This window comes from Apaloderma vittatum, unplaced genomic scaffold (genome assembly GCF_000703405.1).
Source record: "Apaloderma vittatum isolate BGI_N311 unplaced genomic scaffold, ASM70340v1 scaffold5941, whole genome shotgun sequence".
Classification (NCBI taxonomy): domain Eukaryota; kingdom Metazoa; phylum Chordata; class Aves; order Trogoniformes; family Trogonidae; genus Apaloderma; species Apaloderma vittatum.
The window spans coordinates 64,850-77,601 of NW_009698422.1; the positions used below are offsets into that span (position 1 = coordinate 64,850).

Genomic DNA, 12,752 nt, shown 5'->3' on the forward strand with positions numbered 1-12,752 from the left:
TTTGCTATTATAGTCTCATACCTATTCAAAACAGAAACAGGGAGGGCCACTGCAGAATGAGTATTTCACTATCTAAAGTCATGGCTGTTTTCAGCGCCTCTCTGTATAAACACGACATACGCATTTTCGGTCTAACCACTATCCTGCTGTGGTTTTATATATCCAGCACTGTAAAGAATAGTACAAGGTGTACCCACAGATCTTCAGTTACTCATTTATGGCTGCAGCATTCATAGAACTACCAAAGGGGCAGGAGATAGTTGTAGCTGTATAACAATGTTCTCATTTGTGATTTATACAAAACCCCACATTACTATGCATCAAAAAAAGTTCTTTTTATTCATAGAAAATTCAATCCTGTAATGTTTGTAGGGTGACTGTTCTTCCAAATGTTTTCAAGTAGATTACGGATTTTCTTAATGCATCCTTCACAGGCTTTCTACAGAGGTGAGATGCGAAGGATGGTTACTCTCAATGGGTCCAGTCCTGTTTGCACATGTACCCCTGGAAGTACCATTGCAGCCACGTTGTTTTGGCACTGTCAGGGCATTATAGCTGCTATAGTAATGCATATACAATGAGAGTTCCTTGACTTAAGGAGTAGCATTAATGTCCTTCTGCTGAGTTTAATTACTCCAGGGTAACATTAGATGGCACACTGAAAAGAGGTTCTGTTTAAATTCATGTTAAGTGCCATCTTACAAGCACTACAGAGAAAGTGTTTATTTCCAGAATGTACTCAAACACAGCCTCACTGTTTCATCGTAAAACACTTATTACTGCTACAAAGCAAAAAGATTAGGAAGAATGATTTTGTTCTGTTTTCTTTAAGATTGCTGATATTATACATTTGATAATACATCTCAATGCTCAGGAAAATTTGGATTCAAGACCATAATTAACTGTGCAGCCCCTTATCCTTGGGCTAGGAAGTCAGTTTGGTGAGATACAAGACAGCCAAGCAGTGGAATGTGCTGTAAACTTAATTACACAAAAAAGTTTCTCAAAAGACTAAAAAAATTACTTAACAGCATAGAGCTTTGACCTCACTCACGTCTTCAAACTCTGCCTTGAACCTTTTGTGTTTCAGGCTGCTTTAAAGTATCAGTGGGATGATTGATTACCTTCACTTAGGCACATCAGCTCCACCCCCAAATATCATCTGAAGCTGCAATGATTTCTAAGCTGCAGAGATTTCTAAAGACAATTTTGAAAACTCAGTTTAATTAATATGAATGTAGCTCTCAACATTCAGTTTAAATGAACCAGTGGCATTTTCCTCAAAAGCCAAGTTGACATTATTTCCTCCTTAATTACAGGAGTTAAGATTTCAGCAACTTCACAGTATGGACCCACTCCTCAAAGGCATGAAGCATCTTCTGGGAGCTGATGAATATCCTCAGACTCATATAGAACTCATCCTAGTCATCTGCAGTAGTGGTCCCCAGACCACTGTTTTAATACTGATCAACAGCATTAAATATTTAGATTTTCTAATAATTTCTTCCTGTTTAAAATCTTCCCAGGTCAAAGAGAAACATGTCCCCTGAAATGATGAATGTATCAGAAACAGCACACAGTACCATTTAAGAATGATTCTGCACTCAAGTCCCAGGGGGTTCAGTCGAAAACACTTTTCAAACAGAAACAAGAGTATTAAACCCCAAATGGCACACACAAAATATTATTTAAAGGGTATCTACCATCTGCAGTCCTTTGGCATAGGCTTATTAGTGGTTACAAATAGTTTCATGGGCCACATCCAGTATCTTTAGCACCAATGGCATTGTCAGCCTCTAGATGTTTTATTATTTAGAATGCTGGTGGCTATCCTTAATTTTATCTTGAAATAATTAGGCTAGGTGTTCAAGAAGAACATTTCTGAACTGAATAATCTGAGCAAGGGAGTTCTTTACAGCAGAACCCAAGGGCTCCAAAATAGAACCAAATAATGGACACAGTGACATGGTGCTGAAGGTCATCCAATAGCACAGGCAACAGCTCCAATGAACCCGCGGAGAGCTGACCTTTATAAATAACTATTCCTTGTAAAAGCTATCTGCTCATGAGAAACAACACATCAATTTCAGCAGGGAATTTGGGAATGACATATAACATGCACATGGTTCAATGGGCTTCAGCTGTTATCTTTCAAATAAAAATAAATATCTGACAGGAACGTGGCATGCAACTTCCACAGTCTTGGCCTCCAGTCATGAACATGATGCCAACAGAAAAAAAAAGCCTAAACCAGATACCCCAGCCATTTCATGCCATGTTGAGTTGGGCACCCTAACAATTATCATATGCAGTTTTTATTTTTTTTAACTAATTAAGAAAAGAAACTATTGGGATCATTTCCATGGCACAAAAACACACACAGCTTCCTGAGTTGCCATGTCCAAAAAGTAAGATTAATACCAACAACAGTAAGAAGAATAGCAGCAAAGATGTAGGAATCCAACAGTATCTTTTAATGTAGGATCCCAAAGTATTCCCCAGACACAAATAAATGAAGCTACATATGATCACACTGAGTTAGATATTACCGTATGCATTTTACAAAAAAGTAAAATAAAATAAAAAAGTGTTTGTTAAGGTGTTAACATGATGTGTTAAGATCACAGGGGCCTGCAAAAAAGCTAAGATGATCAGGAAACTGTTCTATGATCCTACGAGTACTAGTTATCAGTCATGATTTTCAACTATTGACTAAAGGCGCAATAAAAAGGGAGGCTATTTGTGCTTGAGGGCAAGAGAGACAGGTGATGGTGAGGTGCAAATCTACTGCTACATAAGCACAAACAGTGGGTGGGATGCAAAGGTAATAAGAAGCCTTGAAAATATGTTACCACAAGTTTTGTGCGAGACATATTTATGTGTTTCTATCACCGAAGATATAGCTGAAACTCCAAAGAAATCATTTAAAAAGGCAACAGTGTGTGCTTCTGAGTGCTGATTGAATTAAAGAGCAGTGAAATGTACACGGAGTGAGAAAAAAATTACTCCATGATAGTGGGAGGGAATTAACAAAAGCCAAAACTGCTGATCTCATCACAAAAGCACAACAAACACTCAAAAGACCAAAGCCATAACATCTCCCACTGACAAGGTGGAACTCAATTTGGACACAAAGCAGAAGTGACACTGGGTGTTGATTAAGCAGCAGGCAGAAAAGCAGTGGCTCCCAGAAACAGCTTGAAAGTGAACCATGAAAAATACTGTTCTGCAAGAGAAAGACAAGTTGAACGAAGGCTTCTGTTCAACTACAGGTAGGCAAGACTTTTTTCTCCTGGCCTCCCGTCAGGAACCAGATTTCCACACCACAGCCCAGTATGTGTTAATCTGAACAAGTGACTGGGCTTGAACTGCTGGAGACACCTAATAAAATCAGTAGGTCATACCCCTTATAAGGGCAGGGGAGCCTCCTTGCTCATGTTGGTTCTGGCTTCCACACAAAGTTCACATTCAGCTTTACTGAGGACACTGCTGTAGTAAGATGCATTACATCAGTAGTAAACATACAATAAATGCCACCAACACGTGAGATAAGTATGAATCATTATGAAGGATTTGAGAAAGCATTTGGTTTCATTCCAGATTTCCCCTGAGCCAGGACAAAACATTATCACATTGTTTCTGTGTTTAATGGTTGGTAAGAGACATTACAGATCAAGTCTTCAAAACAAAAGAGTCAGTTAAATAATGTGGACAACATGCTTATCCAGTCCCCAATAAGCAGAGTTATAATTATATCTTAATTTCATAGAAAGTGACCCTGCTGACATGTTGAAAACAAAGTCCAGATGCCTAGGTTCATTTGTCCTGGCTCAGGATGATCAATGTCTCATTTTCTGTCAGTCAGTTGACTTCTATTTGATTTTTTTTAATCACTCATGTGAAGTGCAAACAAACAGCTTGAGATCCATGAGTGTAAAAAAAAGATTAATGGATTTGTTATTTTATAATTTATTAATTAGTGTCAGAAATAAGACATTAAACAAAAGGAAAATGAACATACCGCCCTGTGAATATGGGCACTGAGTAGTCCATGGCTTCATTCTCTTTGTTCTCAGATATCAAATTCTGTTTTGCTCTCTTTGCTTTGGGACTCATCTTATAGGACTGATCTTCAATCATTAAACTGGAATCTTTCAGTCTGAAATAAAAATAATATTGTTAAGTTATAAAAAAAACAACAAAAAGTGCAAGCTGCTGAGAAACACTCCAAAGTAAGATTAAAGTTCTAAAAAGTTTTGCTCTCTTGTTTGACAAGAAAGAAAATATTTTTAATAGTCATGACTTCAGAGTTATTAAACACATAACTAAATGCACTTTTTACACTTCCACTGCTCTCCCATACCACCCCCATCCACTGAAAGCAGAGAGTTGGGTGAAGTAACACCACGTAACATAGCACAGGTAAACAGAGAATGAGTGGAAAGAAAGAAGATCAAACCAAAGGGAAAGCTTCCCCTCCCCACCAGCCTTGGAGGGATTCTGCAGAGTGTGAAGCCTGTTTGAGGCAATCATTTTGGGTTAATTTTTAATATGGTTATAAACTGTGTTAATAAAAGTCCAAATACCTCCATCTTCCTTTCCCAGTGCAACAGATATTTAACTTCCAGATCTCTGGAATATCCCAATTAGCTGTCAGCCTTTTATAAATCCCCAAAGTGTGTATTTATCTCTGTCTCAACATCACCAATAGAAATCACACAGGAGTCTGTTTCTGGTCTGGAGATCTGTCTGTGCAGTGTAAGCTCATCAGTTATGTGCACAGATACAGGAGCAGGGTTAAGGCATGTGGTTTCTCAGCAAAGCTCATTAGCCCAGACACGTACTGTTAACATGGCTAATCTGCTTCCCATACCCTGGGCAGCTTACATTGGTGTTTCTACGCAGCACATTGTACACATATAATCAAAACTCATGGTAGCACTGGGCCCCTGAGAGTGTTATACACGTATACTGTAACATTACAGATATATACATGGGCTACCTTGCCAAAGTACGAAGTTTCAGAGGTGCCACCAACACAAGTCATACTGGGAAGAGTGTTTAATTTCCATCATATGTGTTAATGGTCTGCCCATGTGAGACCGGATGTGTGAGATCACACAGGTCCAGTTTCATTCTCTCATCTTTCCTTCGTTCTTTTCTTTGTGCCTGTCCCTTTGCTCAGACTGAGTTCTCTCCCTACTCAGAGTCCATTAAACCAGTCTCCCATTCTTTAGCTCTCTTAATGGCTTTCTTAATGTCCCCTCCATCTGCTTTCCAGCCCTCATCTCTTTGCCCTGCCCCTCCCAGCGCTGTCAGTAAGAGTTTCCCTTCCTTCATGCTTAGTCCCCATCTCATCTGACTCGACCGTATTGGGCTCACCTGGCATTGCAGCAAGGCAGCGTTCTCCTCTGTGCTCCTCGGGTGTCACCTTTACAGCCCCATCACCAAGCCTACAGCACCCTTGTGAAGAAACATTCACTAGAGAGGGTGAAAGCAACAGCACACCTATGGTCCTTCCTTCCTCCTCCCGATGTGTCCTGGTTTCCATGCAAATAGAAGCACATCCCGAGAGGGGCTGTGGCACACACAGTAGGAGTCAGGCTGAGGTTTTACCACAGCAGGCAGCACTGGGTTAGCCAAGGCACAGGCCAAGCCCACAGGAGAGAGGGGCTGCCTGCTCTGAGGTCTAATGCCAGGCACTGCCCGAGGCAGCCAGGGAGGGAGTCCAAGAGAGGATGACCCAGCTTTAGGGACAGAAATCCAAGCAGAAAACACGTGGGAGCAGCCCAGGCAGAGAGAGTGAAAGAGGGTATGCAATGGCCTCACTTCCAGGTTGGGCAATGATGAAGTACAATCACTACAGCCAACCACAAACAGTGGGAAAACTCGTTGTCAAATAATTGGTGGTGAGAAACACCAAAGACAGTATTTTCATTATTTTTCATAATTGAACTATAGTCTGTAAGGAGCTGCAGTTCTTTACTTAGACGGTGACTTTTATTCCTGACCTATTTTAAAATGGAACAAACCTGGAATTTTGACTCAGATTTCCTAGGGGCATTAGGCTGAACCCTTTAGGAGGCCACTTCATTCCTGGTTGTTTCTAGATCAAGAAGGATCACAGTATTGTTTGAACTTCAGTTTAAATGTCAAGAACTTTCTATTTTCGTAAAAGTAGACAAAATATGGTGAAAATTTCAGCTCAGGCATTTTCAGCACTGTTAAGCCCTGACTGGTTCTTTGTCCCTAAAGGGGAATTTGGCTGTCCTGCCAGTTTAGTTTTCAGTTAAGGTCCAGATTACAAAATAATGTAGGAAGTTAATGGAGAGCATACACAGCCGTTCCAATCACTCTCTGCTACACTTTTTGTTGATGTCTTTCCTGCACGTTTTTTAACCTTTCACTTCTTATTCTAAAAGTGTTTGAAAATAAATGATAAATTGCTATTGTTCTATTTGTTTGATGGTTGTTTTTTAATCAAACATTCCAAGTGTTTGAAATTGAATATCTCACTTTGATTTTTCTTGCCTTTCGCGGCTGGATTTATGAAAACTTCTCCCAAATCCTTTAGACTAATGCCAGAGAACTCCATCACAATGGATCGTGAGAAACAGGGATGGAACTAGAATTTTTACTGAAGCATGATGACTGAGATAAAAACCACTGTACATGTACAGCTGATTCCCAGTCTCTTCTGAGATTTCAAATCACAAATCTCTTGATTGAGGCACCTTTTGCTGCAGCCTCCTGATTATTTCCTGGATTACTACCCCTTCACATTATTGCATCTTTTGGTTGGCCTCTGTGCTCAGGACTAGAAAAACAGCTCTCTTCTTCCTCTGGAAGGGTCTGCAGCAGCAAGAGTAGTTGTGCTTTTTTCTAAGAGCAAGGGTTGGGTCCCAATCCTTTGGAGTGGTACAAAAGAGGGAGCACTCAGCTGTCAAAAGCATGGATGATACGAGCTGAATAACGGATCCATATGGAACCTGTAATTGCTTGCTGTTCTCAGATTGCTAACACAACATTCCAACCAATTTACTTCAGTCATTTGCTCTCTCAGAAACTTGACCTGGACTAAGCAAGACCCTGGTGAGAAGTGTTTCACTGAATAATGCCAATGGTGCTTTTAAACCAGTTTCCTGTTCCAGCAATGGTCAAGAGCAGGTAAAAAAAAAAAGTTTATGTAGAGATATACCTCCCTTGATAAATCCTTTTGGTTTCAAGCAAAGGCTTAGGGACATCCAGAGCCACAGGTCACATCCTACCTGTAGGAGTGAGCTTACAATTTCTTTACATACAAAAATTTCACTTTCTTTTGAACCTGTTTTAATCTGCCACTTTATAATCCTTTTTGGGCTTACATGCCACTCGGTGTGAAAAATCATTCCTGTACCTAGTATTTCAGCTATGAGCATACCTTGGTTTAACACACAGAGTTTGCTTTCTGTTTTATTTTCACTTTCTCTCACAGCTGTTACTAAATTTCTAATTGCTTCATGACCACATCAGAGCATCCAGCTGGTGCTTTCAGAGAGGTATCCAGAGTCACTCTAAAATATTTTTTAGAATTGCGCTGCATAAACCAAGAGGTGAGATGAATAAATTAGAAGCAGCAGAAAATAACTCTTTTCAAATCCTCGTAGCATTTGCTTTTGTTCAGGCGGAGCTATATGGAGGCTAGTGGAAATGCATATTCAAATGGAGCTCTTTGCATGGGAAAATTAATTGATTGCTCTTTCTATCATGAGGTTTATTTCTCCATTTTCCGCTTTTGTTATTACCATTTCTCTCTGTGCAACACAAAAAAATGAACCCTGCTTACAACCATTATTTATATAGTCCAAGGAAGGACTCTGCTTTCTCGAACCAGATTCTAAAATCTTGCCCTTTATTTAAAAATGTTCCAACCTTTTACCTGATATGTGGAACAGAATCTCCCCAGAGGAGAAGGAGCAGGGTATCAGTGCTCTCTAGTTTCACAGGGAGGAACAGTACCATGACCTTTTAGCAGCTTTCAGCCTCATTTGATAAGCCCAGCTAGTGTATGTATGTATTTTTCCAGGTCAGATACTATCTGTACTGCCTTATCAAGGTTGGTGACACAAGCCTACTGTCCTCATTTCTTGATGGCTTTTAGCATGTTAAAAAATCAACGCCAGCATTTTCCTAGTTTCTCAGTAGAGTCACTGAGTTGGGAGTTGGGTGACTGTAAATGCTAAAGGCACAGGCACTGTCCTGTAGAGATGTAAAAAACAGATAGCCACTACCAGTTTTTCACTCTAGGCCAGCAGAGGAACTAAAGACAGCAAGGCTGTACAGGCATCTGAAACTTCTCATACAGAAATATACAACAATATATTGGCATTGCCCTTGGTTCTGTGCCCAAAAGGACAGATTTCCCACCCTGCACAAAGACAGTCTGTGCCCAGTAGATGTAGAAATGTGTTCTAGGAGCGGACCACAACACCCTGTTCCTTAGTTATTCCACCCCGGCATGAAACGGCACTTGTAAGCTCTTTTACACCTTTAGAAAATCATGTATCTTGTCCTTAGCATGTTTTTGTTACGTCTCTCTCTCTCACTTTATTCCAACAGCAGAAAGAGATGCATTTGGTACACACAATGGCTGTACCAGCTGTACCTGCCAGAGGAGTTCCAACAGCCAAGTGGCATTTTCCAGGCTCTCTTTCTAGCAGCTGCTTCTTTCCTAATATGTTTGAATTTACTCTCCATAAAGAGGAGATGGTAGACTGACAAACCCAGTTACAGGAAAGAAAAAACCAAAAAATTCAGAAGAGAGCTCTTTCAAGCCAGCCTCTAAAGATGAGAGGCAGTCTCTGTTGACTGTGTTCATTTTAAGCTGCTGACGGATTTGTCACAGGCCCAGGCAATATTGCTGGCAATAACCATGCTGTTCCCTAACACAGCTTCCACAACACATTTTTTTAAAGGTGGGGTTGTTTCCACATAGCAGGTCTCATTAAAATAATTTTCACACTTGGCTGTGATGTTTGGAAGCCACCTTCTTAATCCTCACCTACAATAAACCAAAGGATGAGCTGTGCCAAGATCATAGTCTTCTCATGTTTCTTAGAGTGTATTATTTACTCAGCCCTGTGCTGATCCTGGTTACACTATTGCTCAGAAGAATATTGACTCTTACTGTCTGGCAGCCTAAATAATTGCAAGTTAGTAAGGCATCTCTCCTCTGTTTGCTTGGTTCACCTTAATTATGTCATGTCTTCTTTGTTATGTTGCTTGACCTGCAAAATATATGCAAATGCCTGCGCCACACCAATAACTTCTGTTTTTCTCTCTAAGGAAGTCTCTGGCCTATTTGGTGGCAGACAATCCCGTGGTGTCACAGGCAAGTTATCTGATCCTGCTGACCAGCAAAGGCAAATGACTGAGCTTCCAAAAATAAAAATAAAAATAGGCAAATGGGTTAAATCCAGCGGTTTCGTTTGAGAGGCCTGCAGTGCTAGAAGCAGCTTTGGCAGACTTGACTCAAAGGTTCTCAGAAGGACATGGAGGATGGAACGGTGCTGCGGGAAGATGGTTCTCCCACAGGAGCCAACCTGCCCACACCAGCAGTCCCTGAGGATGAGGAAAGGAAGAGGACAGGTGGCCACAGCAAGAGCTTTCGGGACAAAGCTGCCACCCCTTGCCTGTACAGCCCCTGTCTGCTCCTCAGGGGAAGCAGCACTCCCTGCTCCTCTGGGCTCTGTAGAGGCCAAAGCAGCAGCATGGGGCTAGAGACGGCCCTGCAAACCGGTGGGAAGGGCTGAGTGGGAAGAAACAAGCTTTACACTGTGAGACTCTCTTTCAGAGCTCAGAGTTTTGCAGCTTTGGCAAACTGTGGCCAGCAAAGCTGCAGGCTTCTGTGTTTGCTCGTGGTTTTGTCAGTTTGCATTTCTCTTTCACTTCTTCAAGCTGTCATAGTGCAAAGACTTCTTGAAATGTGGGGGAGGAACATCCCACTTGAAACAGAGACTTTTGTTGTCCTCATAAAAAAGTAAGCTGCAGTTTCTTCAAGCTGTCTATGACCATGCTCTGGGCAAGTTTTCCACTTCTGTGAGGCTTCAACGTCAGAGAACTGGGTTCAGGTCAAGGTCTTGAAGGTTACCTAGTCTCTCGTCCTTCTCCACTGCTCTCCCATGATAAATTCCTCACATAGCACTGTCTGCATGACAACATCGATGTTTTATAAACACTCTCTTGCATACAGAGGCTACAGAAGAGGATGAGATTTAAATTTTGCAAATATAGTAAAGTTTAGCAGAAGCGACTTTAGACAAAAAGAAGTGACCTGAATAAAAGCTTAGTATTTGAATAGCATACTTTTTCTATTGTCTTAATGGGTTTTATCCACAAAACTATATCTGTTATACTTAAACATATATTTGAAGTCCAGTGACATTCAATAACTGTTAGCCAAAAATTTTATCTGCTTATTTGTCCCCTGGTGACAGAGGATACTGAGAAGGCAGTTACTGAATGCCTTCTTTGCCTCTGTCTATACTGCTGGAGACTGTCCTCAGGAGCTCTAGACCCCCAAGGCTCCAGAGGAAGTCAGGATAAAGAAGGAGTTGGCCTTGGTTGATGAGGACTGGGTTAGGGATCCGTTAGACAATCTGAATATCCATAAATCCATGGGCCCCGATGAGATGCACCCACGGGTGCTGAGGGAGCTGGCGGAAGTCATTGCTAGGCCACTCTCCATCATCTTTGGTAAGTCATGGGCAACAGGAGAGGGGCCTGAAGACTGGAGGAAAGCGAATGTCACTCCTGTCTTCAAAAAGGGCAAGAAGGAGGAGCCGGGTAACTACAGACCGGTCAGCCTCACCTCTGTCCCTGGAAAGGTGATGGAACAACTTATCCTCGGTGCTGTCTCTAGGCATATCAAGGATAAGCGGGTCATTAGGAGCAGTCAGCATGGTTTTGCCATGGGGAAGTCAAGTTTGACCAACCTGATAGCCTTTTCTGAAGACATAAACAGGTGGATAGATGATGGCTGTGCAGTGGACGTCGTTTATCTGGATTTCAGTAAAGCATTTGCCATCATCTCCCACAGCATCCTTGTAGTTAAACTGAGGAAGTCTGGTCTGGATGATTTGGTAGTGAGGTGAATTGTGAACTGGCTGAGGGAAAGACGTCTGAGAGTTGTGGTCAATGGGACAGAGTCTCATTGGAGGCCTGTATCTAGTGGAATATGGTGTCCAGTTCTGCGCCCTTCAGTTCAAGAAGGACAGGGAACTGCTGGAGAGAGTCTGGCACAGAGTCACAAAGATGATTAAGGGTGTGGAACATCTCCATTATGAGGAAAGGCTGAGAGAGGTGGGTCTTTTTGGCTTGGAGAAGAGGAAGCTGAGGGGTGACCTCACTCATGTTTATAAATATGTAAAGGGTGAGTGTCAGGAGGACGGAGCCAGGCTCTTCTCAGTGATGTCCAATGACAGGACAAGCGGCAACGAGTGCAAGCTAGAACATAGGAGGTTCCACAAAAACATCAGGAAAACTTTTTTCCTGTGAGGGTGACAGAGCACTGGCATAGGCTTCCCAGGGAGGTTGCGGAGTCTCCTTCTCTGGAGACATTCAAAACCCGCCTGGACACGTTCCTGGGTGACCTACTGTAGGTGATCCTGCTCTGGCAGGGGGGTTGGACTAGATGATTTTTCGAGGTCCCTTCAAACCCCTAACATTCTGTGATTCTGTGATTATTGTTATTTTATTATGTGTCCATTCAGGTTAAAGCAACCACCACTGTTGTAGGTCGTTCAGACACAGCATTTCAATTCAAAGTCCCTTCTGCTTTTTGAAAATTCCAGGTCTGAAGATTTATTTTTTTTTGCTGCACCATTCCTTTCATATGGATGAAACCAGAAAGTCTTTTATTTGCCCAATTTATTTTGATAAAAATTTTTGTCTCTACATTATGCTTTGAAGTGTTTTGATCTATCTGGGGAAGATAGTACAGACTCAGAAAGAATTACTTCAGATTGGCACTGTGTTTAACCATATAGTCATATCATTTGTTCTACTTTACCTCTTGCAAATTGCAGCAAAATAGTCTGCAAAAACCAAATAAACACTAACATAGAGACCATATTAACTGTAAAATTAGGTTAAATATTGAGATTATCATTCAGACCTTTATTCTCTCATGTATTAAGTTTTGTGCAAGAGATTTAAATCACATGGGTCTAATCTCTGCAGTCCTAGTTTTACATATCAGCACTGAGCTTCTCAAACCTCCCACACAAGGACAGGATCAAGGAAAAAAAACAAGTTACAGCTGAGACATTCTTACCTCTGTTTACCAGGATAGTGTACTAATCTGTTGGCAACTACTACAGAGTAGCTTGGAAGTGTCAGCAAATATACTGTTTTAAACCAAAAGCTATTCTCTTAAACAAAACCTCAGAAAACCCAGAAATGTTTTAAATTATCTCCCAATTAAGTCGTTCCATTTCCTTTAATATTAACTTTACTGACATTTAGAGTTTGTGAGAATACCCAGGCTTCAGAAGAAACTCACCTGACAAACCAGAATCACTGAAGTGTTTGTTTCCAGGACACAGAAGCGGAGCTTTTTGCAATCTTTTTTTGCAACTTTAAGTAACTTTCCCATTTCTTATGGGAACATTTTCTACAAGAAGGAGGTGGTACTGAATTAGAGGCAGCAACAGCGTGTAGGCACATCTGCAGAAATTTGGGATATCTTTGCCTACTACATCTCTCCTGAAACA

At 41.3% G+C, this 12,752-nt stretch overlaps 1 protein-coding gene across 1 annotated transcript in view; it reads right to left on the reverse strand.

Moving 5' to 3' along the window:
- Positions 1-12,752, reverse strand: part of LOC104280371 (M-protein, striated muscle-like) — a 72,525-nt gene that overhangs the window by 58,068 nt on the left and 1,705 nt on the right. The window contains 1 exon segment of the mRNA XM_009878000.1: positions 4,022-4,159. Coding sequence (XP_009876302.1) covers positions 4,022-4,159 — 138 coding nt within the window.